This window comes from Pholcus phalangioides, unplaced genomic scaffold (assembly GCF_987345545.1).
Source record: "Pholcus phalangioides strain wild (caught in Gottingen) unplaced genomic scaffold, Ppha-v1.0 ptg000011l_1, whole genome shotgun sequence".
Taxonomy (NCBI): domain Eukaryota; kingdom Metazoa; phylum Arthropoda; class Arachnida; order Araneae; family Pholcidae; genus Pholcus; species Pholcus phalangioides.
The window spans coordinates 29763334-29787193 of record NW_028301604.1 but is presented as its reverse complement, the minus strand read 5'-3'; the positions used below and the strand labels follow the sequence as shown (position 1 = coordinate 29787193).

Genomic DNA, 23860 nt, shown 5'->3' with positions numbered 1-23860 from the left:
CATCTGCCACCAGCTTTTCTAACTATGAGTGAAGTGTTATGATTGAATAATTTATCGTTGTAGGACTGTTGCTCTCTGTGGCGAGACTTTTTAACGGGGAGATCGGCTCGCATTTGCGCCTTGAAGTTGGGAACCACAGAAAACCAACTTCAGCCGACCACCACTGTGGGGTTCGAGCCCGGATCCTCGCATCGCGAGTCCGTCACTATAACAATGCAATTAGTGTGCGGCTAAAATTCCCCGGCGGGTTTTCTTGAATAGATATACAGTATACCTATACCACACACACACGAGGGGGGAAAAACTCGTTTCTGCTGTACAGCAATACGGATTCCTATGCTGGATTCAGGGCCACAACTACATTCTTGGTCACCCGGGGCAAGCGCACATTTTGACGCCTCCATGTAATGTTGAAGGCGAGGTTTCAGAATGAAATTTATGCCCCCTCCGGGTCTAGCACGCGGGGTACGAAACCCGTCTGCCCCCCTCTAGTTGCGGCCCTGGCTGGACTTTCTATGGTGTGTACATTTTTTTCCGCTCAGTGTCTGTCGGATGACCAGCTGCATGTAGAGAATCGAACCATTCCCCGCCGTTCGTGTAAGATTGAACTATTTATATCAGATAGTAGTAATCACAAATTTGCTCTATTGGAATAATGAAACGCTCCTATGTGAGCAAAAAAATGCTTAAGATTTGTTTCTTTTTTCAAAGTTCAAAGGATTTCATAGTGACATATTGATGAACTAACTAGATTCTACCCCACGTAAGTTTGCTTTTATCTAAATGACATTTTTTTTTCTGCTTTCTTTTGTGTAGTTAACTGTAGAAAAACCATCCGCTGATTTTGCCAATAACTTTAAAGTTCACCTCTTAAATACCGTAAAATTGTTGTGTGGATGTCGGCGCCCGATTTCCGTATGGTCAAGTTCGGCATTCGACCCCACAAGGGTAAGGCCGACATGAAAACAGCCCTGGGGCCTGGGACAATTACCATAATTTTTTGGGGTGTTTTTCAAGCTGTAAATTCACTACAGAAGAACCCGTGAAAAGTTTTGCTTGGGAGGGGGCAGATGCGGATTAAAGTCAGTTGAGGCCCCGGACGCAAAAGTAAATACTGGACCCCTTAAATTAGAAAAAAGTGTAACGTTTGGGTTTTACGTGGCCAGGGTGTGCGCCCCAGGCCCGTTTAGGGGGGGGCTGGTTTTTGAAAATACACTACAAATGATTATATATATATATATATATATATATATATATATATATATATATACGTACCTTAAGTACATGCTCTTTGCCCACCCCCTGGAAAAAGTTGAAATGACGGCCCTGGGGGGTGCGCCCGCCCTTAAATCCGCCTCTGTTTCGGGCTGACAAAAATCCCAGCCAACAAAATTTAAACAACAGATATTCACTGACATGATATTCAGAGAAATGAGGAAAAGTGATTTCCGCTGTGAAAGTGAGAGCTACTCTCAGGAATGTGCGACAGGAGCGGTCGCACTGGGCACCTTGCTTTGTGGTCCCCCGCTCTCACGGTAAACTATTTGAGGCTTTCATGAATTCTGAAATTACTTCTTGCATTAATTCTGAAGTTTCATCAATTCTGGAATTATTTCTTTCAACAATTCTGAAAAATTTCCCCCCCCCCCGTAAATTCTGAATTCATATCTGTATGGATATTTCACAGCATTTTTGTATATTATGAAATAATGGATACCGATTCCTCAGGGGCGTAGCCAGAAATTTCGTTCGGGGGGGGGGGGGGGGAACGAAAGTGATAGAACAATAGATTTGGTCATCTTTTTCCCTTTTTCTCGGTCATTTCGGGAGGGGACCAGACCCTTAAGTCTTCCCCTCACTACGCCCTTGCAATTCCTACCCCCAAATATATAAAATCGGGCAAATATTTTTCGTGTCCGAAACTATTGAGACGCACCGGGCCCCTTAGGTAAGGGGTGATACAAGTATAACGTCAGCATCGATGGGAGAGGGGGTTCCCGATTTGCCGACTTTTGATGACGGGGGGGGGGGGGGGCTATAGATGATGCTTAAGTCATCAACCACCCTTTATGAAAATATGAAATATTGTTAATGGCATCTTACTCGGTCCGTCAAAAACGAAAAAAATCTTTGGATATATTGTGGGCGCCTGAACTAACATTCTCCCTAAAGATAAATTCCTTACAGAGCCTCTTCAGCGATCTCTAAATGTTTCACGAATCCCTCAAGTGCTCAGGAAATATGTCCGGGCTGCTTAGGTGCTCTGGAACTGTGCAAAGCATCACTCAAGTGATCCGTAATTATGCCATGGACATGACCCCCGCATCCTGAAGCAGGGCCCCTAGCCTGGGATCTTTTACGTGCCCCCAACCTGACTTTCACGGGCCCCTTTATGATAAATATATAGCGCGAAAAAACAAAAAAATGATGAAAATCAACCCCGGCCCCAGGGCTGGAGCGTTGTCAGACCACCCCTTGTGGGGGGTCATGACCACGGATCACTTAAGTAATCTGGGAATGTTCCGCGTGAGTCATGTAGGACCACAGTGGGGCCTTCCTTAACGGTGTCGTCTTATTTGCGACCGGGACATTTGCGACCGAATCGAAAAACGTAGCGTTTGCGACCGACACCACAGGGGGCAACTAATGGACGATGATGGGGATCTAGGGTCCTCTCATCTTTTTCCGTTCTCAGGCATTTTCGTGTTGACCTTTGACCATCTGCGAATTTCCCTTTTCAGCAAGAACAGGAAATGAAGAAAGTTGAATCACAGAACGCGTAACAGCACCCAAGTTCAAAATTTTGTATTTCAAATCAGTTTAAAAATTCATTTTAAAAAAAGTGCAAAGGGAAGTTTGCTTGGAAAGAGGGGGATGCGCTCGAGATACACATGCTAAAAAATAAATTAAAAAAAAAAACAACCTATATTGGTTTTTTTACTGCAGATTTTACACTTCTCGTGTAATCTACAGCTTTTTTTCTGATTTAATTGGGTATTTTCAAAAATTGACTAGCAAAAGTAAATTTCCAAACATATATAGATGGCGCATAAATTCAAGTTGGAAAATCGACTTTTTTTAACAAGAATGTGGCCCATAACAACTTCATAAAATTAATATTTCACTATTGATGCATAAAACTCGCAAATGTGGATTATGAAATACTATAATCTTTTCTCAAAGTAGTGAAATTCGCACCGGCGTATATGCTGGAAAACACGGTACATTTTATCTCACAAGGAAAAATCCAATTCTTCTCTAAAGCACTTTTATACACATAACTATTATTTTTTTTTTATATTCATGTAAACTGAAGAAAAAAATCTAAGTTGATGTGCGACTTGATTTATTTAGAAATTTTTTCACTCTTTCTTTTTACTCCTTTTTTCTTTTTAAGAGTAAGGCACTGAATTTCCGTTGAAGCATATTCAGCAACTGCGCCAGTCAAGTTAACCTCTTCAGCTGTGAGCCAAAACTGGCTATTAAAAAATTTGCTTTTTGTTTATTGTATGTCAAAATGAACCTTAAAAAAAAAGTTTCTTTTTTTAAAAAACCTAATTAATTAATTGGGGTCGATATCCTTACTAGGACCATTGGAGTTAGGTAGACATATGAGTGCCTTAGGTCTTCACTTGAAAAAAGAATCATTACAAACCAATTAAAACAGAAAAAACTCTTAAAACTCTGGAGCGAAAAGGTAAAATTATTCAACTAATTAATTAGAAATAATATGAGTGATGTTCTACCCTAGTGTATATACTCTAGATGGGTTTCAGGGTTGGATTTCGGCCAGTGACAAAAAAGGGGTAAAGATGGCAAGAATGAAAGTTAAATAATGGATAATACCTAAATGATCAAATATTGCTGCCATATTCTGGTTAGTTATGATTTCCATCATTCCTTTTGATATCTTACCACAAATATATTGTTGAGTAGGTAACTTTCAAGTGCTTTTCGAATATGTGGCTTGTATCATGGACATGTATAGCAAGTCTAACGTAGTATTTTTAAGAGCCTTACTTTCCCCAATAGAAAAGTTAATTTAACATCTCAAGGAAAGAATTTTGTAATAGTGTCATATATTTTTTTCGTTTTCCATACGATTGTCTGCTTAAACTATTGACCGTCGATAAATTGTTGTCGGTTAGTGTTTCGTGAACCAGTTACCGGTCTATTATCGTAATAGAAACACATGATGGGTAGCTCTGAAATTTTAATTAATCTGTTACTAATTTTTTCTCTTCGTTTGTTTGCTCAATGATATTCCATATTTTTGTTATGGACATTATTTTTCTTTCCTTTTTTCCAGTCACCTTGTTTTTTTAATTCACCTGTAAGACTTTTGAATTTTATTTCCACACTGCATTTCAAACATTTATTCAAGTTTCTTGAAATTTTTATACGAAATAGACTGTAGCAAGTACAGTCAAACCTCGTTAATGAGTCACTCTTGGGAGAGCAAAAATATGACTTGATAAGCGGAGTGACTCAAACGGAGTAAGCCATAGCTGTGCCAATTCCTGCCTGAGGATAATTGGGACTTCCAAAAAGTGATCCAGTAAGTGGAGTGACGTGTTAACCGGGTGACGCACTAACGAGGTTTGACTGTATTACACTTCGTTTTAAGAATTTGTCAAACCAGTGTAACTTTTTCTTTTTGCCTATACTTAACGTGTAACTTACTTTTACTTTTTAATTTAGCGATAAGTGTGTTGTAATCTACCTCAAGTTTATCTGAAATATTACACTGTGGAATTCATTTCCCCTAATAAGACACAACACACCCCGATTTAACGGACCCTACTTCGGATTGAATGGATTGTATCCGGATAATGCAGAATAAATAAACTTTCCAATATTTGACTATCTGATCGTGATAACGCAAAAAATAGTAATTTAGGAAATAATGAACAAAAAATTCACGATACAGAAGATCTATACATCAAAAATAGTGTAAATATTCTATTCCGTTACTATCGATGATATGGATTTTTTTTACATTAAAACATTGCAGCTATTTAGTCTCAGAAGCAAAATCGAATTTAACGAGAAACCAACGCTGCTAGTCCGTTAAATTGAGTGTGCAATCCTTTCCCTGAGATACTTCTGACAAGTTGAGTGCTGTAAATCCCCCCTTTTGCTACATCTTCTTTCAACTTACCCTCCCTTTGATGCCCCCCGTGGCTTCGGTCGCAAACACTACGGTTTTTGTTTCAGTCGCAAATGTCCCGGTCGCAAATAAGACGGCTTCCGCTTTACTGCTCTAAAATTGTACCACATGTCACTCAAGGGATCTCTAAATGTGCCACGGATCGTTCAAGTGTTCTGGAACTGTGTCGCGGATTACTTAAGTGATCTTTGAATGTGCGACGAGCTTACTTCAATGATCTGAAAATGTGCCACAGGCTTACTTCAGTGATCTGAAAACGTGCCACAGGCTTACTTCAATGATCTGAAAATGTGCCATGGGCCACTTAAATGCTCTGGAATTGTGTCACGGATTATTTAAGCTATCTGTAAATGTGCCGCTTAGTTCATTTTCACGAAATTGGGTTTGAGGGGGCAAGCCACATCAGATAACCTTCAGGCCCACATGTCGTCCGGGGGGTCCAGGGTTTACCATATATGGCTTAAAGTGAGTGTCGCAATGAATTTCTTAAAAAGAAATTTTGAGTTCTTACCCTTCAAATAGCATTGAAATTAACAGAAATCGACTATAATTACATATAAAGGTATTTTCTTTTGAAATTTTAATTTTTTTTTAAATGTTTTTTACATTGAAAAATATTTTTTTCGTCTGAGGGGAGGGGCGCACGAGCTCCCTTGGCTCCCCTCCTGCGTACGTTTCTGATCCCAACAATATGCGTTAGGTAGGGGGCAGTGTTGACGAAATATTGCTGACGGGGGTGGGGGGGGGGTCAAAAATGGCTAAAAATTTTCTGACGTAATACTTGAACGGCCCCTAAGGGTGGGAGTGCCGTCAAAAAGAATGGGCACAGCTCGAGGGTCCAAGAGAAGAAGAAACCTCACAAAAATTAGATCTGGTTGAAACTTTCGATAATTTGCCTAATAGGGAGGGCCTCAGAAAAATCACTTGGCCTGGAGGCCCGTCAAAGATCCCAGCGCAGGCAGCGTTGGAGGATGTGTGGGACCTCTTATACACTTATATTATGTCAGGGGTTCTCAAACGTTTTCCACCCGCGGCACCTCTTTTTCTAATCATCGCTTTCCGCGGCTCCCCAGAGCAGTTTAACAGTCTCTTCGGAAAACCTTTTCAGGGTGCCGTGGCAAACAGTTCGATAACCTCTGTATTTGCATCACTTTCTGCTTTCAATATGTAAGCTTCCCCGATATTCTGAAACCACTTTACTCAAATGACCCACAACAACGTTACTGTGTGGTATTGGCTGTCAATTTAAAAGATATCGGGGAACTTGAAGCGCGAATTCAACTAAATTATCAATAATCCAATCCAATCATTGATTAAAAACTGTAAAATGCATACGATAGAACTATTCGATTTCAGAATACGCATTAGCATGGTTTTAAAGAATTGATGATCAAAACCATCATTGATTGATGATTAAACCCATTTTCCACCACTTTATTTCGGTTTATAATAGAATTTCACAGTTCTATGTAAATATTATGAGGGGGGCCCAAGGCATCTGTTCCAGAGGCATTTTTAATTCATTACCTTCAAAAAACATTTTAAATTTACAGAAATTGGAAAAATATATCACGTAAAGGTATTTTCTATCTTTTCTATCGATATTTTAATTTATTGAAAAAATTAATTTCAATTTTTGTTTGTATTGGGCAGGGTCGTCTTTAGAGCATCATGGGCCGCCGGGCGAAGCGATTTTTCTGAGATTCCCACTTAGCAAATTTTTGAAAATTTTAACTGGCTCTCATTTTTGTGAGGCCCCCAGGCCGTGCTCAGGTGGGCCCATGCATTAAGACGGCACTGGTCTTGGGGCAGACACGGGACCCCTATACCCTCTCCTGCATAGGTTTGTTACATTTTACTGTAGTGAAAATATTACCACTACTACAAAAGTAGGTTGAAGAACGGGTTATCGCTAAAATCCAATAGATTCGAAAAAAAACGGGACACCCTACTTCAAAAAGGGACGTATGGTCAGGCGAAAATATATGTAAATGTTATGGTCTGTACAGAGAAATGACTCGCATACTTTGAGCACCAATCATTTCTGACTTCCGGCGTCCCTGTCTGAAACTATACCAAAGGTCCATCTCGGATTCCCGTGACCGGGCTACAGTCAACAGGTCCTGTCTCATACAGAACTGTGACAAACGACGGTACTGTCGTTAGGCGTCATGTGCATCAAATGATTCAAGGAAACCGAGATGAAAAGCTAGAATCTCAAGTTCCTTTGCCGCAACCTGATAATTCCAGTCCATCTGCCGATATCGAAGCAACCGCTGTCGCATCGCATACCGGACATTGTCTAGCAGAACAACCATTGTCTTTAATTCCCTCTGACTGTCAGAAACAAAAGGTTCCGGAAGAAATTCGATTAAGACCCAAACAAACTGTTGTGTGTGTGCGGAATTGATGAATTCACCAACTAGGGTAGAGAGGTGTTGTGATCTGGCAACATCAAGTGACTGAATATGCAAATCACCTTGTGTATTCAAGTTCGATGTTCAGATGTGTTCGATGCATTCATTCTCTAGTCATGTAACCTCTAATCTCATTGTTAATAATATAACCAGTTATGTTTTCATCATGAGTTGTTTTCATCCTATATTCACGAACCCCCCTTCCAACATGAATGACCGTATGAGTGAACATATGAATGTTGGTATGAGTGATCGCATGAATGATCAAGTAAGTTGGACATTTACACACTGACATTTCACCTGCCCCGACCGTATGAGTGACCGCAGGAGTGACAAAGTGAATTACCCTATGAGTGGTCAAGTGAGCGACTACGTGAGTTGAACATTCAGTCCGGATATTTCATTTCACACCCGAAATTTCGCCCCTCGTGGCAAAAATTTGCACAAAGCATATAATCAAACAATGTCTTTAATGCAGTGAAATCACGATATAATGATATTCTGCTGGCCAATTAAAAATCTCATCTCAGAAGGATTACCATTATACAATTTCTTTTTATGCGTCATTCATGTTGCAAGGGGTTGTACAGTTATAGTTATTGAAATTTTTTGATTCCCCAACTTCTAATAAGAAAGTTGTTGCCCTGTCTTTCCTGAGGCAAACAAAAAAAAAAATTCACGTTTCTTAGTGAAATATTCGTTGAGATATTTGAATTCAAAATACGGAGAAGCGTGATTGGGGGTAGGTACCTTGGGGAATTTTAAAGTTTTTCTTCAGGACCATTATACTTCAGCTTATTTTGAAAAATTTCACAGCAACGTAAATTTGAAAAAAAATTATTTTATGCTTTCCTGCAAACTCCAAATTCTTAGGGCCTGTTAAAGTACTGCGTAATCACCTATAAGAGGGGGGATGAGAAGGGGGATCATCTTTGCAGACAATTCACCAACTCACTCGGTCAATCATTCGGTCACTCATACCGTCGCTCACTTGGGCAATCATACCGTCACCCCCTTTGCCATTCACAGTCAGTCACTCAACCATACATTCGCTCACACTTACATACTCAAACGGTCACTTAACTTGCAGTTAATCCTATGGTTACTCAAATGGCAATCACTCGATCACTCATTTGGTCATTCATATGATCACTCGCTGGGTCAGTCAGTCACTCAATAATTCACATGGTCACTTATATGATCAATCACTTGGTCACTCATATGGTCAATAACTCAGTCACTCACTTCGGAACTCATACAAGCAATCACTCGGTCACTCACTTGGTCAATCATACGGTCATTCACGCAATCACTCTCTTGGACACGCATACCGTCATTCCCTTGGTCACTCATATGGTCAATCACTCATTCACTCACTCATGCGGTCAATCACTCATTCACTCACTCATGCGGTCAATCACTCATTCACTCACTCATGCGGTCAATCACTCATTCACTCACTCATGTGGTCAATCACTCATTCATGTGGCCAATCACTCAGTCACTCCCACAGTCAATCGCTCGGTCACTCATATGGTCAATCACTAGCTTGGACACTCATACGGTCAATCACTAGCTTGGACACTCATACGGTCAATCACTAGCTTGGACACTCATACGGTCAATCACTAGCTTGGACACTCATACAGCCAATTGCACACTCAGATACGGTCACTCATGTGGTCGTCATTCTGTCACTTGGTCATTTGTATGGTCACTAACTCACTCCTACAGTCAATTTCACACTCACTTGTTCGCCCATCCGGTCACTCATCCACTTATATGGTCACTCTCACGTTCAGGGAAGGTGAAATGTCACGTGCAAAATTTTCAGGGGCGAAACGTACCAGGGGTCAAATATACTGGGGCGAAATTTGTGGATCCCCTCAACGATTCAGAGATGAAAAATTACCATGTACAACAGGATCCTCAATGAAATAAACAGAAGAATCAAGATCGGGTGGAGCACTTTTGGCAAAAACTGATTCTGAAGCGAAACATGACGTTTTTTGCCTGAAAAGAAAATCATTCAACTAGTGTGTGCTATCACCTCTGACTTATGGAGCTGAAACATGGACACTCACAAGCAAAACGATACAAAGACTACAGACTGCACAAAGGAGCATAGAAAGATGTACGCCAGGCATCACAAGAAGAGATAGAAAACGAATCACATGGATAAGGGACCAAACAAAAGTATATGATATCATGGAAAGAATTAAACATTCAAAAATGGAAATGGGCTGGACATATTGAAAGATAGGACAACAAATGGACCGCAAATATTTTAAATTGGTACCCCCGTGGTGTTAAACGTCCGAGAAGGCATCCCCAAACAAGATGGAGCGATGAGATCAAAAAGTGGCTGGAGACAACGGGATGGCAAAGCATCGGACAGAGCAAAATGGAAAAATTTAGAGTAAACCTACATCCAGCAGTGGATTGGAAATGGTTGATCATAATATGAGCATGATCAGTCGGTTCCGTCATTAACGCTGGGGGAGCGCAATGCCACCCCCTCTCTCCATACATGATGACAAGAGCTGGGGGTCTATTACGCTGATGTCGTTAATCCCGCATTTCAAACGTGTTTGGGGTTTGCGGTGCATTGTGGGATAGATTTACGTCACCATTGTTAAAGGTTGATTTTTCTCACATCCTTACTAGCGATTTTCGTTATCGTCATCGCTATGCGAAGCAGTATATAACGCGTCTGGAAAGCACTCGTTAAGCTCGCGTTACGGAAATAAACATGGCTGCTCGCACCTACATTTTTCGATGAAGGCGAGAGCAACGGAACAAATTAGTAGAATTGGAAATTATTCATTCATTATTACTTTATCGAGTTGTTCATTATAATGAATAATAATTCTCTGAATTACGTTACTTAATTTAATAACATGATTCAGAGACAGCATTATCGTTTAAAATGTTGTTTAATTACACATACTGATTGGAAAAGTTATTCATAGTTAAATCGTTATAAATTATTATACTCGGTACTAAGATCTCTCTACAGCAATATTTTTTTCCAATTCTTGCATGGAAATGCCTTTATTCTTAAGTTAAACTCATCTCAATACAAGAATATTATTTAACTGGTAAATCTCTCTCTCTATCGCGATATGTTTTCAAGACATTTTGAAATTCGCTACAATATTTTTTTTATATTACTTTCAAAATCGACGTCAATATATTTTTAAACTCGTCCCCAGATTTTTTTTTCTTAATTCGTTTAATAACATCGATATTTTGTAATACGTTATTTTATCACTGATAATGTTAAAATAATTGTATTGCTACTTTCCGTGCAGTACACAGAAGTGTAATATGTATATAGGGAAACCCGGGATAGAACGGGGTACCAAGTTGAAAATATGGTTTAAAAATACAAAAGGGTTAATCAAGAGAGCTGCAAATTTTTCTATGGATACATTATAATTTAATAATCGCAAAAATGCAATGATATTGTAAGAAAACAAAAGAACAATATTTTTTTTTTCAAAAATACTGTAGAAAGTTGTGTTATTTGCCCCGTTCTGCCCCATACCCGGGGCAGAACGGGGTGGTAAGGACAAGTAATTATAAAAATATATAAAACTAGTGGTAATGCAGGAAAATTAGTTTTAACTGACTATAAAGTTTTAACTACAGTTTTCATTGATTGTGTCCGTTTCTTAAGCCTATTCGCAAAATGCACACACCACGACAGCCTCATCATCTTCACTGTCTATTCCCGCACAGGAATTGTGTGCCCGTTTTTTGCACATGGAACAAGTGACTCAACCTTCAACTGACTTTGAGTAAAATTCACCGTAATATAAACATTCACAGTCAGAACAATCCTCAGAATCACTCTCGTTAGTTTTCGGTTTTTTCCATTATTTTTTCCTATCTTTAGGCAATTTCCTTTGTTTTTTCAATTCTCAATTTTTTTTCTCTTTCTTAAATAGTTTTATCCTTGCTCTTTCTTGTTTGGCAAAGTTTTTTTTTCCTCTTTTTCCTTAATAGCGGCTTCTAAAACCCTTTTCTGCATGGGGGAATCTGTTAAGACAGCGATCTTCCCCCTCTTCCGATGCGTCCTTTTCGCGCTTTCTTTAACTCTTGGAATAAGCATTAGAATTTCAGGTGAAACATGAAATGAAGAGACCCTGTTATCAGTCGTCATCCAACAGCACCCAGGAGTGGCACAACTAGCTTCATTAAATCGGATCTTTTTCGCTGGCGTGTCAACATTAGAATTGGCTGAAACCTCGCCAGCTTTATCATCCAACCTTCTAGGCATATCTTTTTTAACTGGTGTGCTAGACGAAGGCAATTCCCATTGTTCAGCTCCAGATATGATCACCTCTTCACTTGAAGGCCTACCAAATCCGATGTCAGTTTGTCAACTTTTTTCTCCCAGCACATCGAATGATGTGCTGAAACAGGCTTCCTTCAGGATTTAGACTTTAAAGTGAAAATCGTATATATCCTATAAAAGTTATGTTTTCGTAGAGAATTTCAAACCTTGCCGTTGAAGGCAGATTGTGTTAGCCGGGATTTTTTCCGTTTTGCATGTTCGTAAATCGAGGGGTGACTACTTGATTTTTGGTAGACGAATTTTGGATGCTGAAGTATAGTATATCCTTCGGAGTGAGGCGTGTAATGGTTGTATACATTGGTTGTAGCATGAGAGTTGGCGGCAAAATCCTTTTACATAAAATGTCGGGACTGTCAACTACTCTAACGGTTTAAATTTCTTGGAAATAATTTTATTGATTTGGTTTCTCTTTCAGGAAATTCTTTTGATATTTCTTGCAATCTATATATGGATTTTGGTTGCGAATATAGACGTTTGAATTAGGTCAAATTTAACTACAACCATATTGTATACCACATTTTCATGAACATGGCCATTGTTTCACTTGTAATAGTGATAAAATATTTCTGTGAATATAACTAGAATTCATTTTCATTTCAGGTTTTGTCCTAAGAGTCGTGGAGGAAGTGAATTGATGCAGACAAGAAGAAAAGGTGCGTTGTGAAATTACGTGGATGATTGAGAAAGAAAGAAAAATGGCAACTGTAATACTTTACAATGGCATTTTTTGTCATTTTACTAGAAACGCCAAATAAACATTATTGATAAATATGTTCAGTATGAGTAAAAAGATTAAACTAGCGTCCGTATATGCATGAAATACGTTCATTCACATAATGTAAGTTTATGATTACATGTAAAACATCTTTAAAAACCGTTTCTATTTAGGAGACGTACAGGGTTCGTTGATAAACATCTACACACACTTTTGTTTCAAAAAATTTTCATTTTCTAAGAGGTTTTCTTAAACATTATAGGTGGTAAAAAATTCTATAAAGTGAATGGAATACCTCATAAAATGTGAAGTCACTTTTTCCTCTTTGTTTCAAAAAATTAGAACGTCTCACTTAATTACACAAATATTACAATTTATTACAATTACTTTATGGAAATAGAAATAGTGTTGTAAGTCTTCCTTGGTAATTTCTGTAAACTTCGAATAGTTCAGTATTAACATTGCAGAAACAAAAATATAACATTTCTGCAAACGTAAAATTGCGTGTGCATTGTTAGGACAGAATCGGAAAACGTGCTGGATCATAAGAATTCATTATGTTATAGCCATCCTCTTTTCAGTTGATCATGGTTACTATTCATAAAGCCATTGGATCGATAAGTATTCAGAACATATCTGAATTGAACCTTAACCATGGTTTTTATAGCCGCTCTTCTCAAGCGATAATGGCTGGCTTCCATTTGAATAGCTCCTTTGCTTTCAGTATGGCACTACAATCTTTCGATAGGTAGCATCAAATATCACGAAACATCCATGAAATATGATGGACATGATCGAATACCTGATGGAAATTTCGTTTACCATTTTCAAACAGTCTTCAGTTACTTGAACCAGAGAAAACATTAATCAACGCATCAGAAGAATTGTCTGTATGCAGGTGCACATTAGACTCTCTAACTTTTGATTCCAGAAATTGAGGACTAGTATGGAGATGACAATTTCATTTGCCATCAAGATTTTGCCCACGTCCAGGAAGCTATATCAATGTTGCAGTAATTAACACTAACACTACTCTCATAGATTTGGTGACGACTTCATCATAGTGAGAGGAGTATAGCTGGTAGTTGAACCCGACTCCAAGAAGTGCTCATGCCGCCCACAGTGCTTGCTTATGCCATTCATTTCGTAAATATGTCATTGCGTTTCTACCTCAAAGATGTGTAACACATTTTGCTAATTGATAGGAACGGATTATACGGAGTACTATATGATTGTAGAGATCCAACGAAATTTAAATACTACCGGAGCCACTGGCATTCTTTACAATATAAAATGAAATATCGTCAGCGTATAAATGAAAAGAGGATAGCCCAGTGTTTGAGGGTACATCTGACGAGAAGATGATAAATAGTAACAGACCAAGAGCTGATCCATGAACTACTCTACTTGGCACATCTGCATTAGTTGGACAAGTGCATATTTAATACGAACTCTTCGAGTGCGATTAGTGCATAAGCACTGAATGGATGCTGCAATAACTCCCGGAAATCCGGGAAGCTACTGAAGTAATAAGGCTCTTTCTAATCTGTGGAACGCGTTAGCGAAGTCGCAATTATGGTGTCTGCCGATGGTGTGTGGGTCGAAATCCCGACAGGGGTTCAAAATAATCGAATTCAAAAATTTAATTTCGCCGTATAAGCCGCCGCACTTGGCGCTTTCTGTCGGTATTCGCATTTCTCACGGTGAGAGGCGTTGGGGCACCGATAAGAATAATAAATTTTTATCAAAAAAATTTTGAAATTTTAATTTCGCCATGTAAGCCGCAATTCGAGCTTTCTCTAGGGATTTTAGTTTCTCGCTGCGAGGGGCGTTGGGGCACCGATAAGAATAATAAATTGCGATCAAATATAAATTTTGAAATTTTAATTTCGCCGTATAAGCTGCACTTCGCGCTTTCCGTCACGATTTGCATTTCTCGCGGCGATGGGCTTTGGGGCACCCTTGAAGAGGTAATAAATTGCTATCAGAAAAAATTCCTAAATATATTTGATATTGTGCACCGCGGCAAAAATCTAAGGATTCCGGACCAGAAAGTTTTGACCAGATCTCATTTTCATGAGGCCATTTCTGCTGTCCCGGGCACTGGTTTTGTTCTAAATGCATAGTTCTTGGGTTAGTTCTTACATGGGAAGGCAAATATTGCTACTGCCCTGTGACCACATGGTGAATATATTTTTTTACATTATAAAAATGATAAAAATTCATTTTTATGAATATTTATTTACTGAAAGAAATTATTTCAAAATTTGATTAAAATGAAAAAATTAAGAAAAAAATGACTACAAAGTGATTAAATGTCCTCCTTAAACCGTGTTTCCGTTTCCTCATTGCACACTGAATTAAGCCGTTGTGATTTGCCGGATCCAGAGTTGTGTCCCGTCGGCTTCGTGGAGAATTCTAATTTCAGCTGTAGTCTGTTTTACGCCGTTCTAGATGAGAGACATAAAATTTGGTCATCTCTTAAAAAGAGCCGCCTTACCCTTTATCTCTCCAGAAAGCGGCATTTTGTCGCAAAAAAGGCGAACATTCTTGAAAAAAGAGAGAGAGAGATAACGTTGATATCCCAGGGGAACCAAATAAGAAACTGACACAGATCATAGAATGACCGAAAGACCATTGGAGGTCGGGAGAACGGGGGAACTACAGCGTGCACTTCCAAAATCTTTGAAGTATTTCTCCCTTTGTTTCACTACACTCCTTTTGAAGAGGAAAAAATGTAAAGAATATTTTTGTGCGAGTTCAAAAAAGGGACAGTAGCCATGGTTTGATTCATTCACTTGTCACCCATTGTATGTCGATTGTATACAGGACATACAATATAATTGTACCCTATAAGGCTGCCGGCACACTACGGTTCGGCTGGTGCGGTTGATCTTATCAGCAACCGTGGAATTTCGCGTGAAACACACACTGCTGTTAGCAACCGTGGCTTTTTATTTTTTAATGTCACGTGACATCTCGGGATTAGCTAAATTATTTTCGCCAAGCTGAAGTTGGCTCCAGTTAGCATGCAAATTCGTGCTCATAAGCTGCATTGCACTAAAACCCCCTCTTAACGGATACTCCCTCTTAACGGATACTCCCTCTTTTACGGACAAATAATAATTTACAGTTGTATAATATATAAAAGTATGAATTTCAAACCTCTTTTTAACGGTCACCCATTTTACATGGATTTCATTTTTTTTGTCCTGTCCGTGTTCACAAAAAGGAGGGGTTTTACTGTATATACTAATAAAAATATTCATGTAATGAAATTTAATTTTCTGTAACAATATTTGCCGTTTGAAATTAATTCAGAGTTGAAGAAAGTCAGCCTACAAGTTGACCCATTTTTGATGCTTTTACGATTCGTGACCAAATCGCACTTATTTTTTATATATGATGACTGGAATCATCATAATTAATTTAAATAACATATATTAAAAAATTATTTAAATAACATATTTTTGAAGTTTAAAAAAATTGGCCATGAATTTAGCACGTTTTTCTTTGTAATTAAAGTGAATTTCCAATTAACTAAATTTCTAATTAATGGAAATTAAGTATAATAATTGTAATTTTGTGAAACAACATATGACCAAAAAAAAGGCAAGGAAAAAACTATTTTCTCCTATTTAAAAAAAATATACATTTCTTTTGATGGTCAGGAAAAAAAAATTCAAAATCGGAATGAAATTTCTGAAAATTTCATGTTTTAAAAACTGTAAAAAATCAAATTTTAAAAAACATTATGATACTCATTAGACCTTTTAGTTCCCAAAAATGTTCATTTGGGGTAATTCAAGTATTACGTCAGCATCGGGGGGGGGGGGGAGGGAGTTTCGGATTTGCGGACATTTGATGACAAAGGGGGCGAGGGGGGTTTGAAGGTTGCTTACGTCATCAACCACCCCCTTTTTTGAAGATATGAAATATATATGACACTAAGCTGCTGACGAAATTTTGCTGACGGGGGGAAAGGGGGTTCAAAAATGGCTGAAAATCTGTTTGTAATACTTGAATGGCCCCTTTCATAAAAACATTTACGTGAAAAATATTAAACAAAGCATTGCATAAACGCAACGTTAGTCAAAAATGGGATTAAAAGAAAACCTCATAAAAATACGTTGTGCACTCAATGTTTGCGCCAAGACGGTTTTTGGCAAAAAGCGATTCATGACATTAAGAAGTAACCTGAATCCTGAGATCTTTGTCCTGATCTCACCTTCCTCTACACCTGTTGTGTGTGTGTGTGTGTGTGTGTGTGTATCATATGCATTACTTTATTTCCAGTATGGACAGCTTGTATTGCTTACCTAATCGTGAGAAATCGGAGAAATGAGCGACGCCGACGCTTTCATAGGTACTGGGTTCATATTTTAACCAGCCAACGTTTCACGAAAAGTTATTTCTATAACCTTTATTCCGATATGCGTGACTCAAATTTATTGAAGAAATTGGAGAAAAATCTCTATTGTAAAGAATTACTCAAATTTGCCGCCCCTCTGAACTTGCTACCCCGGCCCGATTAACACCCTGTACATACGGCATCCGGGCCGCAACTACAGAGGAGCAGGTGGGACTGGTGCCAGGGTCGTCTTAAGAGTATTATGGGCCCCCCCCCGGGTCAAGTGGTTTTTAGGAGGCCCTACATGGTAAATCCTTGAAAATTTCAATCGGATCTCATTTTTGGGAGGCCCCTCTTCTCTTAAGGTGCTCGGGTAGGCCCATGCGTTAAGACGGCACTGACTGATGCCCCGAACTCCGAGCCAGACAGGAGCGCAAATGTTAACCTTTCATCTCTCCTTCAATATTAAAAGGGGACGCCAAAATGCGTGCTGGCCCCGGCTGACCACGCATGTCGTTGTGGCCCTGTACATCAGTATGTATGTTGCAAGGTTTAAAGTACATACAGGGCCGCAGATACTTTTTTAACTGGAGCTAGCAAGCTTTTGGCGTCCCCGTGGAAGGAAAGGTTAGAAGGAGTGGTGTTAAAGGGGCAATTCGGCGCCCCCTCTAGTTCAGCACTCGATACAGTGGACCCGCTCTCCCAAGTTGCGGCTTTGTAAATCAAAAACCGCTTGAAAAGAACGGTAGGTGTAAAAATTGTCTTAGTGCACTCTTCGATATTACCCGCATACAACGGAAGTTGTTTTTTTTGCCTAGATCAGCGGTTCTCAATCTTTTTTGACCCACGGAGCCCTTTCCAGTATATAATTTCTATGGTGGAGCCCCGTAGGCCTATTTTTTATTTATTCATCAAAGTTACTGATTTATTTTTATTCAAAAATATTAATAATTTTTTTTCAAATTTACTGGTTCTTTTTTTTATTTTCCTCGAGGGCCGCGGAGCCCTTGGGAGTTCACACGGCGCATCGGTTGAGAACCGCTGGCCTAGATGGTTTTTTTAATTGCAAAAACAACAGATAGACAGCCACATTCATATACGATACAAAAATAAATACCAAAAAGACAGAATAATGAAAACAAAACACACAATGCAGCTCTTAGGGACATATTTCCCCCCCGGTTCATACTTGGGCTTTTAATAAATGTTTCAAAAGTTTGATACGGAAAATTTGCAAATATAAAAATTTATTCCTTCAGATGTCTAATTACACTGCTGGCCACCGTAAATGCAACACCCTGAAAGAAGCATGCAAATAATATGAAATTTACAACCTGCATTAGCGGAGGTGAGATATGCAAATGATTAGAATTTCAGCGCAGACGCACATCACGCGCGCCTGTGGCGCCACTTCAAAGCGCTATTTAAGGCTTGGAGATTTCGACGATTTGAAGTACGGCAATTGTGTTTTTCTTGTGGTTTTTTTCAAAAAAACGATCAATTATGCCTCGTAGAAAACAGCGATCATCTTTTGATCAAGTATCCGAGTTCGACAGAGGAAGGATAGTGGCCTACCGAGATTGTGGATTATCTTTCAGGGAAATCGGTAGTCGTGTTGGACGAAACCAAACAACTGTAATGCGGATATGTGATCGTTGGATGCAGGAGGGTACGACGGACCGACGTGTTCGATCGCATCCACCTCAGTGCACCACTTCACGTGATGACAGGCGTATTGTGCGTATGGCAGTGACGGATCGCTCAGCCACATCACGAACCATAGCACAGCCATTCAGTTTGTACCGCATCATCCAGTGTCTGCGCGTACCATTCGACGCCGTTTACAGCAGAGTGGTCTGTCCGCAAGACGTCCATTGCTTCGTCTACCCTTGACGCAGAACCACAGACGTCTCCGCCGCCAATGGTGCGATGAAAGAAGGATGTGGACGGCACAATGGAATGAAATTGTCTTTACTGACGAGTCACGCTTCTGTCTGCAACACCACGATGGTCGGATTCGAGTCTGGAGACACCGTGGAGAGAGGATGCTGAACAGCTGCGTTATGCACCGCCACACTGGTCCCGCACCGGATATTATGGTATGGGGCGGTATTGGATATCACTCTCGCACTCCTCTAATACGCATTGCCGGTACTTTAAAAAGCCAGCGCTACATCTCCGAGGTGTTGGAGCCAGTTGTCCTTCCTTACCTTCAGGGCTTGCCCACAGCCATATTTAACAGGATAATGCGCGACCACACGTGGCACGCATTGTCCAAAGGTTCTTCGTCAATCGCCAGATTGAATTGCTTCCCTGGCCAGCTCGCTCTCCGGATCTTTCGCCGATAGAAAACATGTGGTCCATGGTTGCTCAACGATTGACCCAGATTACATCCCCAACTGCCACACCAGATCAACTTTGGCAACGCGTGGAAGCTGCTTGGTCTGCTGTACCCCAAGAACACATCCAAAGTCTCTTTGAATCAATGCCGAGGCGTGTGGCAGCGGTGATCTCCACAATGGCGGCTACTCCGGCTACTGATTTTGGCAAGAACCACACTTCACAGAAGTCTATAAATTTAATCATTTGATGCTTGGTCAACATGTTATCTACAAAATAAATATTGTTGCAATATCTCTTGTCTTTCTTGGTGTTGCAATTTGGTTGGCCAGCAGTGTATTTTTATTTCTGATAATTTTTTACGAATTTATTAGAAATGGTTTGGCCTCCTGGCAATTTGTACTTTTTTGGATGAGATAACTAATTGTAATATAATCGGGATCCAATTCATTTCATTCAAGTGTTCTGAAATATACATCTCGGTTTTAGCGTAATCACATTAGTTTATGAATGTATTATAACAGTTTTAATGTGTGCTCATGTAAAGCAAAAAAATTTCACTAGTTAGAAAAATTTAATTTTTTCTTCATTGGTTTTTTTTATTGTTATCAGTGCAAAAGCGCCAAAAAAGAATTAGCTTCTGTCGAATAGAACTTCACCATACAGTTCTTCGAATTTGTCTTTTCCCCTCATTTTTATGGCAACCTGAGAAGGAGAGCAATTCCTTTGTCTAGTGCATCCGAAATCCCGTCACCCTCCTTGTCAAACCACTTAATAGACAGTGGAAGACAGCAACCGCGAGTCCAGCCGAACCGTCATCAGGGTGTTCAAACCTTTGCAATACATGATGGCAGCTTTCCGGTTACCCCAACCGTCCAAAAAAATGTGGATTTTCTCGGTTGAAAAAACCGCGCTCAGCGGTTGCAGTTGTATCTGTGCGTTGACGGAATAGAACTATAGATGATGGCTTCCCCCCAACCTCAACCGCCTGCAACCGCGCCGTAGTCAGGTCCCGGCCTAAGGCTGCCGGCACACTACGGTTCGGCTGGCGCGGTTGATCTTATCAGCAACCGTGGAATTTCGCGTGAAACACACACTGCTGTTAGCAACCGGGGTTTTTTATTTTTTAATGTCACGTGACATCTCGGGATTGGCTAAATTATTTTCGCCAATCTGAAGTTGGCTCCAGTTAGCATGCAAATTCGTGCTCCCCCTCTTAACGGATACTCCCTCTTTTACGGACAAATAATAATTTAGTTGTATAATATATAAAAGTATGAATTTCAAACCTCTTTTTAACGGTCACCCATTTTACATGGATTTCATTTTTTTGTCCTGTCCGTGTTCACAAAAAGGAGGGGTTTTACTTTATTTACTAATAAAAATATTCATGTAATGAAATTTAATTTTCTGTAACAATATTTGCCGTTTGAAATTAATTCAGAGTTGAAGAAAGTCAGCCTACAAGTTGACCCATTTTTGATGCTTTTACGATTCGTGACCAAATCGCACTTATTTTTTATATATGATGACTGGAATCATCATAATTAATTTAAATAACATATATTAAAAAATTATTTAAATAACATATTTTTGAAGTTTAAAAAAATTGGCCATGAATTTAGCACGTTTTTCTTTGTAATTAAAGTGAATTTCCAATTAACTAAATTTCTAATTAATGGAAATTAAGTATAATAATTGTAATTTTGTGAAACAACATATGACCAAAAAAAAGGCAAGGAAAAAACTATTTTCTCCTATTTAAAAAAAATATACATTTCTTTTGATGGTCAGGAAAAAAAAATTCAGATAGGAATCGAAATAAAATTTCTGAAAATTTAATGTTTTAAAAACTGTAAAATATCAAATTTTAAAAAACATTATGAAGGGTCGTCTTAAGAGTATTATGGGCCCCCCCGGGCCAAGTGGTTTTTAGGAGGCCCTACATGGTAAATCCTTTAAAATTTCAATCGGATCTCACTTTTAGGAGGCCCCTCTTCTCTTGACGCACCCGGGCCGTGCTCGGGTGGGCCCATGCGTTAAGACGGCACTGACTGATGCCCCGAACTCCGAGCCAGACAGGAGCGCCAATGTTAACCCTTCATCTCTCCTTCAATATTAAAAGGGGGCGCCAAAACGCGTGCTTGCTCCGGCTGACCACGCATGTCGTTGTGGCCCTGTTCATCAGTATGTATGTTGCAAGGTTTAAGGTACATACAGGGCCGCAGCTGGATACTTTTTTAACTGGAGCTAGCAAGCTTTTGGCGTCCCCGTATAAGGAAAGGTTAGAAGGAGTGGTGTTAAAGGGGCAATTCGGCGCCCCCTCTAGTTCAGCACTCGATACAGTGGACCCGCTCTCCCTAGTTGCGACTTTGTGTGTGTATGTAAATTAAAAACTGCTTGAAAAGAACGGTAGGTGTGAAAATGGTTTTAGTGCACTCTTCGATATTACCCGCATACAACGTTTTGTCTAAATCAGCGGTTCTCAATCTTTTTTGACCCACGGAGCCCTTTCCAGTATATAATTTCTATGGTGGAGCCCCGTAGTCCTATTTTTTATTTGTTCATCAAAGTTACTGATTTATTTTTATTCAAAAATATTAATAATTATTTTTTCGAATTTACTGGTTCTTTTTTTATTTTCCTCGAGGGCCGCGGAGCCCTTGGGAGTTCACACGGAGCACCGGTTGAGAACCGCTGGACTAGATGGTTTTTTTTTCATTGCAAAAACAACAGATAGACAGCCACATTCATATACGATACAAAAATTAATACCAAAAAGACAGAATAATGAAAGCAAAACACACACAATGCAGCTCTTAGGGACATATTTCATCCCCGGTTCATACTTAGGCTTTTAATAAATGTTTCAAAAGTTTGATATGGAGAATTTGCAAATATAAAAATATATTCCTTCAGATGTCTGATTATTTTACTTCTAATTTTTTATGAATTTATTATAAATGGTTGGGCCCCGTGGTAATTTGTACTCTTTTGGATGAGGTAACTAATTGGTTTTTTGCTAACACGTTATAATCGCTTGTAAACGTTTTCATTTCGGATTTTTACCAAGTCAAAGTCCGTTTTAAGTGAATCAATTAATCACCATGAACTTATTAGTTTCTGATGCATATTAGTTTATGAACAATAATTTAATAATTATAAACAAATAATGAATTAACAAACGAAATAACCACCATGATGAGGTTTTGACACTATTTAAGTAATTGATGCTCATAATTAATTTACTCCTACCAGTTAAAGCCCGTTTTAAATGAATTAATTCAACATCAACTTAATAGTTCCCCACCCGTCTTAATTAATTAATAATTGTTCAGTAGTTATAATTACTAGTGTGAATGACACTTATTAATGAATCAATAGTAAGAAGTATTTAAGTAAAACATTTCGTTATGATGGCTCGCTGCTCGCGCTGACGCACGGGGGTGCTGAGTGCTCTTCGCGCACAGATCTGCCTCTCCACGCATTGCATCATGACCCCGCAGCCCTCTGGAGATGTCCGGACACGAACTAATGGCCTTGAGTACAAGTGAACCTAAACCTGGATACGTGGCAGCATTTAGGAAAACTAATAAGTTCATTATATCGTTTTTTTATTCTTCAAAACGGGTTTTTACTGTTGAGAATAAATAAAATAAATAATTAATTAATATTAATTCTCAATGAATTTAATTTTAAACTGCTCAATTATTATATTGGACATAGCATCTCCGAGGTAGCGATGAAATTTGGATTTTCACGTACGACCATTTCACGAGTGTACCGTGAATATCGGGAATCCGGTAAAAAATTAAATCTACGACATCGCAGCGGCCGGAAAAAGATCATGCAAGAACGGGACCAACGACGACTGACGACAATCATTAAACGTGACAGACGTGCAACCTTTCCTCAAATTGCTGCAGATTTCAATGCTGGGCCATCAACAAGTGTCAGCGTGCGAACAATTCAACGAAACATCATCGATATGGGCTTTCGGAGCCGAAGGCCCACTCGTGTACCCTTGATGACTTCACGACACATAGCTTTACGCCTCGCCTGGGCCCGACAACACCGACATTGGACTGTTGAGGACTGGAAACACGTTGCCTGGTCTGACGAGTCTCGGTTCCAATTGCTTCAAGCTGATGGACGTGTACGGGTATGGAGACAACCTCATGAATCCATGGACCCTACATGTCAACAGGGGACTATGCAAGCTGGTGGAGGCTCTGTGATAGTATGGGGCGTGTGCAGTTGGCGTGATATGGGACCCTGATACGTCTAGATACGACTCTGACAGGTGACAGGTACGTAAGCATCCTGTCTGATCACCTGCACCCATTCATGTCCATTGTGCATTCCAACGGACTTGGACAATTTCAGCAGGACAATGCGGCACCCCACACGTCCAGAATTGCTACAAAGTGGCTCCAGGAACACTCTTCTGACTTTAGACACTTCCGCTGCCCACCAAAATCCCCAGACATGAACGTTATTGAAC

The 23860-nt window shown here is 39.5% G+C and overlaps 1 protein-coding gene across 1 annotated transcript in view; it reads left to right on the top strand.

Moving 5' to 3' along the window:
* LOC149080321 (uncharacterized) overlaps positions 1–23860 on the top strand; it is a 311347-nt gene that overhangs the window by 269861 nt on the left and 17626 nt on the right. Inside the window, exon 2 of the mRNA XM_089238630.1 lies at positions 12551–12603. Within this exon, the coding sequence (XP_089094756.1) occupies positions 12585–12603 (19 nt within the window). The 5' untranslated portion in view covers positions 12551–12584. The remainder of the gene's footprint in view (positions 1–12550; positions 12604–23860) is intronic.